General features: G+C 46.7%; 1 protein-coding gene across 1 annotated transcript in view; it reads right to left on the bottom strand.

Moving 5' to 3' along the window:
* The window catches only part of LOC309352307 (CUGBP Elav-like family member 4), a gene marked incomplete at its 5' end in the record, with an annotated part of 63384 nt that overhangs the window by 44036 nt on the left and 3532 nt on the right, over positions 1-15816 (bottom strand). The window contains 3 exons of the mRNA XM_081880667.1: positions 3506-3586; positions 7941-8006; positions 15553-15702. Of these exons, the coding sequence (XP_081736793.1) occupies positions 3506-3586; positions 7941-8006; positions 15553-15702 (297 nt within the window). The remainder of the gene's footprint in view (positions 1-3505; positions 3587-7940; positions 8007-15552; positions 15703-15816) is intronic.

Here is a 15816-nt window from a genome sequence, read left to right as displayed (position 1 = left end):
ACGGATTAAGTTTGACAACCAAGGTACCACTGTATTTATATATGTTGGATGCTGCCCAGAGCGGCTGGAGCAACCCAGTCAGATGGGTGGGGTATACATAATAAAATTATAATAATTATGATGATGGAATAGAACATCCCTTTTTCACTGGAGAATTGTTGACAGGTATGGAATCTGATGCAGAATTATTATTATTATTATTATTATTATTATTATTATTATTATTATTTTGTGTGTGAAACTCTCCCCCCCACCCTTCCTAATGCCTTATCTGGAATCATCACAATCAAGTGGATCAAGGGTTAAACCATTTCTTCCCCGTCAGCTGGGGGTCAGCGGGGAGAGAGAGAGAAAGGAGGGAACAGGGGTGTACCATGTAGAAGAGAAGGATTTTTAATGTTCTCGCTTTCTTCATCAGGGCATAATTATAGTGTCATAACACAGCAAATTACAACTTTGCCTTTCCTGTTAGAGAGAGGAGTTCACGAAGGTGCTTCCCCCTGCTTTTTATTGGCCATTACTCATCCCCTCGGCTGGCAGGGGTAGTTCCGCCGAGTCAGGATTCTGACAGATGCCCATTTAAAGCTCATTAAAATTCCCGGGCCTTGGCATGATTGAAGGCACTTTCCCTCTCCACATTTTCTTTTTGGATTAATGGAAAATGAAGCCCTGATGAAGACTTGCTAAGCACAATTTTCCCCCACTACGTTGCTAAAAGGAACGGCCGACCCGCTACAAGGCGCGAGGCTCCTCCGGGACCGTGAGGTTGCCTCGGCATTTATGCCAACATGGGGGAGCAGGGCTGGGGTCAGCGGGCCAGGCTAATGGACTAATGAGGCCCCCAAGACCCTGCCGCTTAGCTAAGTGACTTGGAGAACCTGAGCACTCAAAAGGGGAGCCAGAGCATCGCCGCTCCAAGATGCAAGGTGGAAACGTTGACATCATGTCGAGATCAGCTGCTGGGCAGGGTTCAGGGTCTTGGTGCTGAACAATTCAGGACCAGGTGACCTGGGGAAAAACACACCTGCCCCCGTAGAGACCCTGCAAAACCCTTTAGATCATGTCGGGGAATTCTATTCCGCACCTTGCAGAATATCACTGTGCAGCGACGTTAAAATGAGCTCTTTTCACTTTTGCCACTGTGCTATGGAAGGCCCCATTCTGCACCATCAGTTGCTACAGAAGTCTCATAAACAAATAATAATAATAATAATAATAATAATAATAATAATAATAATAAGTTTCCCTCCCATCTGACTGGGGACTCAGCTACATAAGTGAAAATAAAACGTTATAAATGCGTTATAATTCTGTGACACCAGATGGCACTGTAGAGCTGAAATCGGTACTCTATGAAAATTTTCTATTGGGAGCTTTAAAACGATTCCCCCCTCCGGAGCATTTTCAGAGTGTTTTTTTTTAAAAGATAACTGTGTAGATGAAGCCTGGGTTGCCCCAGCCACTCTGGGCGACTTCCAACATATATAAAAACATAATTAAACATTAAAAACTTTCTGATAGTTCTCTGTTTCCTTGACATCTGATAGGAGGGCGTTCCATAGCGTGGGCGCCACTACCAAAAAGGCCCTCTGATGGGTTCCCTGTAACTTCACTTCTCGCAGTGAGGGAATCGCCAGAAGGTCCTCAGAGCTGGACCTCAGTGTCCGGGCTGAACGATGGGGGTGGAGACGCTCCTTCATGTATATGGGGCCATTTAGGGCTTTAAAGGTCAGCACCTTTGACTTGTGCTCAGAAATGTACTGGGAACCAGTGTAGATCCTTTAGGACCAATCTTATATGGTCCCAGCGGCTGCTCCCAGTCACCAGTCTAGCTGTCCCTTTCTGGATTAGTTGTAGTTTCCAAGTCACTTTCAAAGGTAGCCCCACATATATCTCTGCCCAGGGCTTTGCCTTACCCATATGGTCAGACCCTGTTGGAATTCCCCAAATTCCTGTGTTTTTATTTATTTTTATATGCTTGTATACTACCTTTTAAAAAACGACTTCAATGATACCTTTAAAAAATTAACCTTTTTTCATTATACAATAAGATTTAGAAAACTAATGTAAATAAAAAAAGCAGCTACAAAAAGTTAAAAATAACTTTTTTTTTAACCTCACTTAAAGGTTCCTAGCCCTTAAAACCTATAGAACATAGTAGCCCCTCTCAGCTCTCACCCAACATGTTTTGTTTCTCCTCCCAACCTCTCATCCTGGGAGACGGACATTTCCCTTGGTCAAATCCAGGGTTCCTGTAGGTGACTCAAGCATGGGAGTTCCACACTACAAGGAGTGTTTCCCTCCCCAGGAAATGGGGGGCTGTGGGAGGTTGAGGGGGAAATGACTTGGGCCAATGCCCCATGACTTCACGCGACGTACTTTCCACAAGACTGATTAAGAGGCTAATCACATGGTGCAATATATTCATATTCACCCTGATTATCCAAATAATGTAGGCGAGAGAAAAAGTGGTGGATACAGGTTGGAGTCCATATGAATTCCTTAGATACCCTTTGGCTACTGGTAATTTCTTTCTCTCTGTCTCAGTTTCCCATTTGTAAAGATGGATGGTTAATGGCTTGGCCAAAAGTGTGAATTTGAAGATGAGTTAATTCCTGTAAATAATGCAATTGGCGTTGGTTTTTTTAAGGTGATATAGTCATGACCAATAGTAATATATTCAATTTCCACCCCTATATTTTATACCATTTTCAAATGTTTGATACATCAGGGCATATATGTATCATACAGCTATCAATTTACACTGATAGCTGGCTAAATTGGTTTTAATTTTTGTTTTGATGTGGTTAGCTTCTCTGTTATGGCTGTTCTTATAGTTGTTAAACTGTACGTATTTGCACAGTTTGGTGCCTTTTGTAATTAGCATTGTAATATTGTAATTAGTATTGTGCAGTTATTGGTACTGTATTCACCTTTTAACTAACCAGCTACCGTGTAACACTCTATGGTCAACACTGGGCCTTTCGAGGCAAATTATGCTGCCCTCTAGAGGCTGATATCTGAGGAGACTCTAGGTGCAAAATCTTACCACCTTTCCTACTCTTTTATCATTTCCTCCAGGAAACAGCAGCTACCAAAAATGGACCAGCAAATAAAGCAAAACTTGGGCTCACATTGAAGTAGTAGCATATCTTCAATTTATTAGGATGTGACTCAAAAGGTTTGGGAAGCTGGTGAGCCTCTGGTGAGGTGCAGCCACGAAGAACTGAGAATTGAGGAACCTACACAGGTCTCACTCTTCAGTAAATATTTTTTGTGGCTTCTTTCATAGGAGTTTTCATAGTGGCATCAAAATAGCAGCTCTGGAGCCCTCTGGCAGGAATTTCCTTATGTTATGATACCTAGATAGTGACCTCTTCTTGAAGTATGTGCATGACATCGCAAGGTAGTGTGTTTTCCAGAAGTGGTGGCTGGCTACGCAGTGTTTCTTCCTGAAGCTACAGAAAGAATTGCCCGTGGTCAAGACAGTATCCCAAAGACTCACCTTCTCTCTGTTGCTGTGGGATCATGGGAGGCGGCTGTGGGAAGGCTTGGCTAATCTGGCCATATGCAGCAGGGTAAGCAGCTATAGGGGAAAGAGGGGGAGAGAAGAAAGGAAGGAAGGTTTCAGGACCATTGCAGAAGCAGATCTTCACCCCCGACAATCATCCCCAACCAAGAATTAAACCTTGTCAGGCCGTAAGGTGGCACATTATAACATGAACCCAGAATAACTTGAGTTCTTGAAAACTGGCTGGCCTTCTTTTGCTTAAGAGCTCTTGGTGTTCTTCAGAACTGGGTTAAGTGCACACATGAATGCCATCACTTGGTTCCTCAACACCGAGTGTGTGAACTGACTCTCGAGTGTCATTGGCTTGGAAAAGCTGCAAGAGTCGGATATGCCATGCTTGAGCTATGATGGCCCACTCACTCACCAATGCAATTTAACGCCGTCATTAAAATGATGAGCGTGCCTGCAATGGGCCTGTCTGTATCCTGCCTCCAGTTGTGCAGCTCTGAGGATCACACTGGAAATGCATCACAAATGAGAGAGCCACAAGCCATTTGCATAGACGAAGGGAGGCAACCTTGAAGGCCCAGTGAATGTTCTGGAGAACCTCATGGTGCAACTTGGTTGCAGGTAAGCTGGTGTGGCCCTGAGCAGGGGTCCATGGATACTCAATAACACAAGGGAAAGAGTTGTGGAGGGGGTAGCTGTGTTACTCTGTTGCAGCAAATCCAAGGAAGTCTCTTGTGGGAAGAACATCAGAACAGCCCTCTGGATCAGGCCAATGGGCCACTTAGTCCAGCACTCTGTTCCCACAGTGGCCAACCAGATGCCTGTGTGAAACCTAGAATAAGGACAGGAAGCCTCTTCCCTCCTGTGGTTTCCAGCCCAATATTCAGAAGCACTGTTGGCTTCAGCTGTGGAAGCAGAGCATAGCTGCCATGACTCATTGCTATCAATAGCCTTCTCTTCCATAAATTTGTCTCATCCGCTCTTAAAGCCATCTGGGTTGGTGGCCATCACTGCCTCCTGTCACGGTACCTTGAAAGACGAACACATTTATCATGACATAAGCTTTCATGGGCTGGAGGCTGATATCTCAAGTCTCTGATGGACTTCCGTGTGTGGTGGAAACCAGTTATCTGCTTGCATGGCAACAGGAGGCAATGGCACCACGGACAACTATTTTAAAGGTCACGCCATAGCACGACACATCAATTCCGAAATCACGACACCTTGGGACCCTACGAAGGCCAAATCTGCTTTCCCAGGGGGGTTATTGAGAACTGCAAGGTCTGAACCAGGTCAGTCTGTCAAATCTTGCAAGCAATAAGGGGCAGAAACTAAGACACCGGGAACTGGTCTTTTATGGAGAATGAAACTGAACTTCCCAGATTCACACACCAAAGCATTCCTTGGCAGGAGTCGATGGTCAGTCTTTGAACCATAGGAAGTAAACCAATTGGTTGTAGCAACAGACAGGTTGTGTTATCCATGGAGGGAGACTAAGCACTGATATTAAAAGTCTGAGAAAATTCCAGTGGAAATGTACCACGACTAAAACATATGAAAGCATCCTATTGTCAAAGCACCCTGCATTTTGCATTTCAGGGAAGAATGTCCTTCCAACCCTTTTCGCACGAGTGCTTGGCAGAGAAATTTGTTACCCTGAATCTGAGCTGCTGCCTAACTTTGACTCCCTGGGTTGCCTTCTCCTTCACCTGCTCTTAGTCATTTGCCACACTTCCCTGTTCTTGATTTTATTTGCTAGAGGGCTTTGCTGTGCTCTGCAGTGCTCCAGACCAGAGGTGGGAAAATGTCAAGCTTGTTGTATCTGCTTTCTGAAAAAATTTAATTTACTGGAACTCCATGTCCTACCAATTAGAGCCAGTTGCAAAAGGCACAGAAGAAAAAGAACAGTGCCTCTGAGCATATGCTGAGCCCAGGTACTTCTCCCTGCCTGAACAAAACTGAGCTCACAGCTTCTGTTTTCTACAGAAGTCTGTTTATGGTTAGCATCCTTCCCAGTGGCATAGCAGGTGTGGGGAAAAGGTGGGCTACCGGGGCAATTGCCTCGGGTGCAATTTTTTTTGGAGGTGTGCCTCTGCAGCTGCCACTCTGACTGGAGGCACTCCCTGTCCCTCCCACCTGCCTCACCTGAGCAGCACTCTGGGCTGGAGCTGGGAGAGTTCGGGCCCTTGCATCCTTTGGCTGCACAGGGGTCCCCAGCAGTGGGAGAGACAAGTGGATGGCAAGACTCACAGCAGTGGCACCGATCCATCCTGAGGATGCATGCGCAGAGGTACTGCTACTTCTCTATAGCTCTGTCTGGCGGCAGCAGGAGTGCCACATGGAGGTACCAGTTGAGGGAGCAATACTTGCCTTAGGGGACATAATACTTTCCTTGCTCCGGGGCTCTGGCAACCCATGCTACACCACTGTTCCTTCCTTTAGCAGCCCAATTCATTTTTGGGTGAGAAAAGTCACTTGGTTGTTCCTACTGTTAAAACAACTGGGAATCGGAATTGTCTGGATCTAGTGCAGATCACCGAGATATCGACTGGCAGATCCAGATCTCCCTTCTGCCACCTCTGCTCGACAGGACTCCTTACACCACAGTGGCTGAAACCAATGAGGACTCTGTGTTGACCAGTTGGCGGCTCCTGGGAGATGGACGGGAGAGCCCTGATGTATTCTAGTCTGATTCACGATCATCTTTTAGATGAATAAATAATATCTCACGGCATGCCCCTCCCCTTGCCTTTTCAGATTAATGTCTCTTTTTCGATCCCTGTGCTTCTTCTGCACATGGGAACCTGTGTGATCCTCTATCCCCCTCTCTACCCAAGACAAAAAATGCTCCGAAAGTTTGGGAGCAAAGGACTTCCAGTATCCATTCAATCTGCAAGTACTTTGCTCTGTGTGCTAAGGTAATTTGAGCTCTGCAGTGTGAGAAAAGGGGATTTTCATTACCCATCTAAATTGTGCACACCAAGCAAAATTGCATACATTTCTTATTTTTCTTAATTGATGCTGCTAATTAAGTGAAGGGACAGGTTGCTGCATAGGACACAGAAACCCGTTCCCCTGGGAATCTTATTATTCACTTCTCCTTTCGGAGATTCTACAAGATATCACTGCATTCCATCTTCCTGCCATGTGGACTAGAAATTTGGATTTTTAAAAAATGAGAGCTGAGATTCTCAGGATGATGTATTTTGTGCCTGACACTAAATTCTGCCCCCTCTTTTTTCTGGTTCTTTCTTTCTTGTTCCAACAGGCATTTGGCAACTGACTTTTTAAGGGAAAGGATGCTGCTGTGCTTTTTTATTGTAATTATCTGTATGTTTCAATAGATCATATGCATATATTTTTATTAAAGTTCAATTGTTTTAGCTGTTTCTGTTTTATCTGTAAGCCGCCTTGAGTCCTAGTAAGGGTAAAAGGCAGGATATAAATAAATGTAATAATAATAATAATAATAATGATGATGATGATGATGATGATGATGATGATGAAATACCTACAACCTTGATTTGAATGTCTTCTAAAAAATAGGGGCTTATCTGCTATAATCAGTGGGGTTTTGGTGCCCTTGAATAAAGGACTTATTTCAAATGAAGAACATTTCCTTTGCTGCCCTGTGTTTCAATCTGTAAACTTAATTATGAGTTTCAGTTTGAACTTCTTAATAGAACTTATCTGATTTTTGTATGGCTTTCTTGTATTCCTGGTTATTCTGTTCCGTGGCTTGGCCATATGGCAAGTTTTATTCCAGATGACCTGTTTATTGAGCCCAGATCCTGATTTGTTTGCAGGGAGGTTAGACAAGGATGGCTATTGAATGAGCATTTCTCGTTTTCTTTACTGCAGAAAGTCAGATTTTTTTGGGGGGGGGAGGGGGAGCGAGTTTCTTGTGCAGAACTTCCCAATCAACTACAACTGTGCAACCCAAGTTTGCTGGAACTTGGTTGAATTCCACCTGAAAACAGCGACTAGCCGCCTGAGAAACAGTTTCTATCCAAATGCGATTTTGGTTTTACACGCAGTGTAAGGTAGTCTTTATGTGAGTATATTGTATTCAGTTATGGGGTATCAGAGTTTTTAGGGGCTATAGCTGGGATAGCAGGCTTGTGGGTTTTTAAATGTCTGATGTAGATTTTTTTAATTTTGTTGTTCTGTATGGGACAATGACAATAAAGATTATCATATCGACAGTCTGAAAGCACCCTTTGGGCGCTTGTTACAGAAAGGCAGGGCAAAAATGCAACTATTCAACAAAAGCATTCTCCCTTGGGTGTCGCTTCACGGTCTCATTGGGATTCAAAAATAATACAAAGCACAGGCGCGCTGTGCCAGTTATGAAGAGCCCCCAAATGCATCGAGCATCAGAGAAGTGAAAGGTTTATTGGGGGAAAGTGTTAATACTAACGACCTGCATATTGCTGCACTCCGGCGTAGGCTTGCTGCAAAGGGTCGGCTGCGGTGGGACTCTGTGCTGTGAAGACACAAGAGAGAGAGAAAGAGGAGGGTTAAAGGGTAATGAAGGTAAGCTCACGAGCACTGGAAGCACCTCCTGGGTCAGCCCAATGGCCCAACTAGTCCAGCATCCTGTTAAGATCTTCCATTCCACCTTAATAACAGACGTGTGTGGATTGTTGTATGTCATCTGTCTGTTTACACTCCAGCACAGCTTGCTGGGAACTTCCGTTTATATATAGCTATTGCTTCCTGCTTCTTACTTTGGACATGAAGGAGAGCAGACATGCTTTCTTTGTCCTGATGTATGCTGAATAAACTGCTTGTAAATATGCTTTACAAGGGACGCGGGTGGCGCTGTGGGTTAAACCACAGAGCCTAGGACTTGACAATCAGAAGGTCGGCGGTTCGAATCCCCGCGACGGGGTGAGCTCCCGTTGCTCGGGCCCTGCTCCTGCCAACCTAGCACTTCGAAAGCACGTCAAAGTGCAAGTAGATAAATAGGTACCGCTCCAGCGGGAAGGTAAACAGCATTTCCGTGCACTGCTCTGGTTTGCCAGAAGTGGCTTAGTCATGCAGGCCACATGACCTGGAAGCTGTACGGCGTCTCCCTCGGCCAATAAAGCGAGATGAGCGCCGCAACCCCAGTGTCGGTCACGACTGGACCTAATGGTCAGGGGTCCCTTTATTCACCTATGGTGAATAAACTGCTTACAAATATGCTTTAAACAGCCTCTATCGGCTCTTCTGTTGCGAAGAGTTTTTGTACTCTGCTGGCTTGCGTGCTCAGCTTCTGAAGGCTTCTGAAACTCAAGTCGCAGTTACATGCTGATCCAAGGACTGGAGATCGCCCGGTTACTGGCCGGTGGGCTGGAGCCAGCTGGGGGCCTGCCAATTGCCCCCGTTTCCTTGGAAGCATCCCAACACCTGCAGGGGCCGACCAGATACCCCAATACGAAACCCGCAAGCAGGACCCGGGCGCAAGAACTCTCTCCCCTCCTGCAGTTCCCAGCAACTTGTGTCCTGTAGCATTGCTGGGCAGGGGGCAGAGCGGAGCCATCTTGGCTAGTATGGATGGCTGTCACGGGTGCTTTAGCTGGGATTCCTTCATCACAAGCTAGGGACCCAGGGGGTCCTTTCCAAATCTACAATTCTATAATCATCCTACAAGCACACAAAGAGAAAAGGCAAATTAACCTGAAATATAATAATAATAATAATAATAATAATAATAATAATAATAATAATAATTTATTATTTATACCCCACCCATCTGGCTGGGTTTCCCCAGCCACTCTGGGCGGCTTCCAACAAAACATTAAAATACAATAACCTATTAAACATTAAAAGCTTCCCTAAACACGGCTGCCTTCAGAGGTCTTCTAAAAGTTTGGTAGTTATTTTTCTCTTTGACATCTGATGGGAGGGCATTCCACAGGGCAGGTGCCACTACTGAGAAGGCCCTCTGCCTGGTTCCCTGTAACTTGGCTTCTCGCAGTGAGGGAACTACCAGAAGGCCCTTGGGACTGGACCTCAGTGTCCGGGCACAACGATGGAGGTGGAGACACTCCTTCAGGTATATTGAACTGAGGCTGTTTAGGGCTGTAAAGGTCAGCACCAACACTGAATTGTGCTCAAAACGTACTGGGAGCCAATGTAGGTCATTCAAGACCGGTGTCATATGGTCTCGGCGGCTGCTCCCAGTCACCAGTCTAGCTGCCGCATTCTGGATTAGTTGTAGTTTCTGGGTCACCTTCAAAGGTAGCCCCAGGTAGAACACATTGCAGTAGTCCAAGCGGGAGATAACTAAAGCACGCACCACTCTGGCGAGACAGTCTGCAGACAGGTAGGGTCTCAGCCTGTGTACCAAATAGCTTGAGACCTTCCTTTTGCATGCCCTCTTCTCCCCTGCGTAGGGAGAAATTCGCAAAAAAGATATCCCTTGAATGAGCTCTTCCACGGGTGTGCAGCAATAAAATATTTAAAGCATAGCTTGGCTGAACCTTCGTCCCCCTAATGTCACCTTGGCCCTAATATTTCACTTCTTATTAGGAGCTTAATTTGTATTTATCGGTGCTGCTAGGTTTTACATTTATGCAGTCCCCCTGGCTTTGTACTTTTTAAGACAGCCCCTCAGGGGGATCAGGGCCATTCATCCCTTCGCTCTCCACCTCATTGCTTCTCTCCTGTCTGCGGAAGTGGAACATCACCTGGAGACGAGGGCTCAGGCAGAGCGGAAGCAGAAGCCTCAAAAGTATTTGCCTGGATACCCTTTGCTTGTCCTAGAAGAGGCACCTGGCAAATCCTAGGGAAGGGTTGACGCTAAGAGGGTGCCCCCAAACTGCTGTTGCGCAAAGTGATGCATTGCTTCTGTAAAACAGGGGCGTGCACCATGGCAAGTCATAATGACGTCATAATTTTTTTTTGCTGTGGGTGCCCATGGGTGCCTGACTTCCTCTCTCCGCCTTGGCTGCGGCTGAATTCATGCACTGCTCGCCACAGCTGCCACGCTGTTTCTGCTCTGCTGCAGTTTGCCTTCCTCCAAAAACTCTGCTAATTGTCTCGCTGCCTGCTTACATTATTCCACCCGATTCATTTCATTGCAAAGGAAGCACAATGCAAATGGGGGGGGGGAATAAGTATGTACAGTGGTACCTCAAGTTACAGACGCTTCAGGTTACAGACTCCGCTAACCCAGAAATAGTACCTCGGGTTAAGAACTTTGCTTCAGGATGAGAACAGAAATCGTGCTCCAGCGGCGTGGCAGCAGCAGGACGCCCCATTAGCTAAAGTGGTGCTTCAGGTTAAGAATAGTTTCAGGTTAAGAAAGGACCTCCGGAACGAATTAAGTTCTTAACCTGAGGTACCACTGTATCGTTTGCGGACTGCAAGCAGCAACAGCAGCAAACAGTGGTCACATTTGCAGGTTCAGTGTCCGTCCTGGACAAGGGAAGAATAAGCAAACATTGGCCATTTCTGCCCCCATTTTTGTTTCTGTTGCAATCCTCCAACATGCCCTAGTATGAATCAGCCTTCGGTGCAAGCCTATCAGAGAAAAAAGGAGCCTTGCCTGGCCTGACGCGCTACATAGAAAGCAAGATCTGAGCTCGTAAAATGGAAGACTAAGCCGAGCTGATAAAACGGATGTCCAAAGTAACTTCTCTTGTCATCTCAGGGCAAAAGGCCCTTCCCAGGGCACCTGGCTGAGAAGAGGAGTCTGCCTCTCTCTTAATCCCATCATTTCCATATCCCAGTGGAAAAAAGCTTCTCTCAGCTAGTCGCTTCTTTTGCAAGGCGATCCCGGCCAGCACGAGACCGTGTGACCATGGCGTATAACCTTCCATAAACCTGGAGACATAAAACAAGCCAATGACCTCCTCGACAACCATAAATATGAATTTAACGAAGGCAGCACTTATTCATTAGGTAGGAGTCGAGGAACGACTCCCAAGTCCTTCAAAGAAAGTAGATCTGTTAATGTCACTTTCCCCGAGTGTCTGCCCGGTGCCAGGAAGAAAAAGAAAAACCAAAGTCAGCATGACGTTGAGTGCTTCGCCCGGGAATGATCCACATAAAACCCACAGCGCTGATAGAGTTATCAGCTGACATCGAGGGAGATGTGTGTGACTCAAAGGGACAGAGACCCAGAATGCTGGGCAGAAGCAGCATTTCAAAGGCAATTTTCCCTGAGAAAACCTGCAAGTACTATAGGGTTTCACCGGCCAGTGTTTAAAAAGAAAGAGTCCAGGCAAAATAGTTAGATGTTCTCAGGGGTGGGGAGCCATCTTCAGAAACAGGAGCCCTGGATTTCCTTGGCAGCCCTCTCCTTGGTGGCATCTAAGCAGACCTTCCGTTCTCAAGCTGCCCTTCTTCTTCAGACAGCCAACTGAAGACAGGAGCACTGGAAGCTGCTTTCTAGTGAGACAGACCAGTGGTTTTTTTCCCACCGGCTGGCTGTTGCTCTCCAGGAGGCAGGAGCCCTGTCTGCCTTGAACCAGGGATCTAGCCGTCTTATGGAGGCCTTTGGAATAAAGTTAAGATCCTAGTCCTCATTGTTCTGGAGAAAGGGCTGATTTAAAGAGACGCATAGGAAAATGACTTGTGCCAGGCTAGAGTGGTGCAGCTCAGGCCCATGCCTTGGAAGCTTCCTAGTCTATTTGCAAAGGCTTTCTCCTATAGTTCCCATAAGGTAAAGGTAAAGGTAAAGGTAAAGGGACCCCTGACCATTAGGTCCAGTCGTGACTGACTCTGGGGTTGCAGTGCTCAACTCGCTTTACTGGCTGAGGGAGCCGGCGTACAGCTTCCGGGTCATGTGGCCAGCAAGACTAAGCTGCTTCTGGCGAACCAGAGCAGCGCACGGAAATGCCGTTTACCTTCCCGCCAGAGCGGTACCTATTTATCTACTTGCACTTTGACATGCTTTCGAACTGCTAGGTTGGCAGGAACAGGGCCCGAGCAACGTCCCATACCTACTCTGAAGTCCTTACTTCACGCTTCCTTCTCCAAGCACCCTAGATATTTATATTGTGAGTTTTCTGGACCTGATTCTAGAACCCAGGGTTTGAGTTCTAGAGACCCAGGTCTCTTGATCTGGCCCATGGGAAGCTATCTCGGCCAAACCCCTCACAAGGCAACAGTCAGCCCATGCCCACTCCGCCCATGCCTGACTAGACTGCATCCTTGAACTATGAATTTGTTCAGCATGACCTAGTGGTTAGAGTGATAGACTGGGACCTGAGAGTCCAGGGTTCAAATCCCCATTCAGACATGAAGCCCACTGGATGTGACCTTGAGCTTCCTTCACAGGGTTGTTGTGAAGATAAATGAGGAGGGCAAGTATCTCTGCCTTGAGCAACTTGGAGGAAAAGGCGGGATAGAAAACAAACAAGCAAACAAGCAAACAAACAAACAAACAACGTATCTTGCTTATTTGGTGGGTGGGACGGGGCAGGGAGGTATAACAACGTCAGACTTTTGCAGGATTGGAATATAGCCTCTTGGGGAAAAAAAAAGCGATGACAAACCTAGACAGCATCTTAAAAAGCAGAGACATCACCTTGCCAACAAAGGTCCGTATAAAGCTATGGTTTTCCCAGTAGTGATGTATGGAAGTGAGAGCTGGACCATAAAGAAGGCTGATGGCCGAAGAATGGATGCTTTTGAATTCTGGTGCTGGAGGAGACTCTTGAGAGTCCCATGGACTGCAAGAAGATCCAACCTCTCCATTCTGAAGGAAATCAGCCCTGAGTGCTCACTGGAAGGACAGATCCTGAAGCTGAGGCTCCAAGACTTTGGCCACCTCATGAGAAGAGAAGACTCCCTGGAAAAGACCCTGATGTTGGGAAAGATGGAGGGCGCAAGGAGAAGGGGGCGACAGAAGATGAGATGGTTGGATAGTGTTCTCGAAGCTACCAACATGGGTTTGACCAAACTGTGGGAGGCAGTGGAAGACAGGAGTGCCTGGCATGCTCTGGTCCAGGGGGTCACGAAGAGTCAGACACGACTAAACAACTAAACAACAACAACAAAAGTAAAAGTCCTATCCGTTGACCGACCCACTTTGCATCCAGGAAGTTCTCAATGACGCAGCATGGCCTTTGGTCTGAAGAAGCTTCCTTTCACCTGGATTCAACGCGGCCTTTTTCCTTCTAAGTCTTAACATCCCAGAGCAGATTGCATTAATGCTGCCTCTGTACCTCAAATGGCTCCCGACTTCATAAACTGCACGGCTATATTTGCTGATAAGTGCTTTTCCATTCCCCCAAAGCAGTGAGCAGGGTAAGACCTCTTGGCTGGATGCCTTGCCTTCTAGATTCAGGTCAACCCCTCTCTGCTCAGCGTTACCAGTAGCAGCAGAGGCAGCCATTGTGGTTTGTGAGAAGCTGTTTTGCCACCACTTTGCCTTAAGAGCCAGCTCCGCAAGGTCAGGATCAAAATAAATAAATAAGCGGGCGAGTGGGAGGGCTCGCTTCACCTTCTGCTTAAATCCAATTTAAATCACTCTCCCCAAGCCTAATCTATATCCATAATTATATCATTTGGTACAACAAGCCTGCGAAAGGTCCTATGAAATTTATGTAGATTAAAATTCATGGGTGCCATACTACGGATCCCCTATTATGAAGATTGATTAGGACAGCTGATGCAGTGATTAAAGAAGTGCGCGTTTACTGTTGTAATTAATTAGGCATTCAGACACAACAATAACGGCAATAACCGGAAGAAAGCGCTGAGCCGGCAGAAAATGGCAACTGGCCCTTGGCTTTGGGGGGCTGTGCTCGGCTGGTTTCGCAAGGGGTTCAGCGTTAGTTTGGGGAAGAGGAGCTGCATTAAATGGCCAGCCATGTCGGCCTTTTTAGGTCACTAAGATTTTGAACATTGAGAAGGCCAAAGAAGAACATAAGGACCTAAGAAGATGGACCATCTAGTGGGACCATCAGTGGGCCATCTAGTCCAGTGGCCACCCAAACACTCATAAGAATATAAAAAGAGTCTGCTGGATCAAGCCAACAGCATGCGCTCCAACCTTTCTCCAGTGAAAATGGGGACATCCTATTCCATCATCATCACCACCACCACCATCATCATATTAGTATTTATTCCCTGACCGGGTTGCCCCAGCCACTCTGGGTGACTTCCAACATATATAAAATCAAATGAAACATCAATCATTAAAAACTTCGCTGAAGGGCTGCCTTCAAATGTCTTTTAAAAGTCAAATTGTTGTTTATCTGTTTGGCATCTGATGGGAGGGCATTCCACAGGGTGGGTGCCACTACCAAGAAGACCCTCTGCCTAGTTCCCTCTAACTTCACATCTTGCAGTGAGGGAACCGCCAGAAGTCCCTCGCAGGTGGACCTGCCACATTCTGGATTAGTTGTAGTTTCTGGGTCACCTTCAAAGGTAGCCCCATATAGAGCGCATTGCAGTAGTCCAAGCGAGAGATAACCAGAGCATGCACCACTCTGGTAAGACAGTCTGTGGGCAGATAGGGTCTCAGCCTGCATACCAGATAAATGAGGACTTAACGATGGGGGCAGAGACGCTCCTTCAGGTATACTGGGCTGAGGCCATTTAGGGCTTTAAAGGTCATCACCAACACTTTGAATTGTGCTCAGAAACATACAGGGAGTCAATGTAGATCCTTTAGGCCCAGTGTTATATGGTCCATGCGGCTGTTCTCAGTCACCAGTCTTGTTTTAACTGGATTGTGAGCATATGTACAGTTAATATTTACCATTTTAAACTGTATTGTGGTATTATCTTCCTTAGTGGGCCATGCAAGCTGCTCTTCTGAATAATGTTTGTTTTGTAGGGTAGGGTGGGGGACACTGGGGATGAGTTTTTGGAACCGGGGGTGGGGGCCTCCAAAATGTTTGGGAACCACTGGTCTTGACAGTAGCTTCTGTGGATTGGAACTGGGTCCAGCAGTCAGAGAGTGGGCGACAGATCAGTCCAGTGAGTGGGTCCTTCTGATCCCTGGGACCCCTGGCCAATGCCTGGCTGCACTGAGTGCCAACAATGGACCTGGGGAGGATATAAAACTTGAGGCTGGTTGGTCTTACCTGGGTAAGGGTGGATGCCGTTGGCAAACACGGCTTCTGCGGCAGGCTGCCCGTTAGCCTGCGGCGGTAGGCCAGTGAAACCATTCACCCCAATGGGAGATGGGATACTAGGCACGGCTGCTGCGGTGATGCCTGGAGGTGTGCTGCCACCTAGAGGAGGGGTGGAGAAGACAACATGAAAGCGGGATGCCCTACAGTTGCTAGTACAGTCATACCTCGTGTTGTGTTTGCTTCAGGTTGAGCATTTTCAGGTTGCATCCCACG

The sequence above is a fragment of the Podarcis erhardii genome (genome assembly GCF_964252035.2).
Source record: "Podarcis erhardii genome assembly, chromosome: 11".
Lineage (NCBI taxonomy): Eukaryota > Metazoa > Chordata > Lepidosauria > Squamata > Lacertidae > Podarcis > Podarcis erhardii.
Note: the sequence above shows the minus strand (reverse complement) of the source record. Positions and strands in the feature narration are given on the sequence as shown.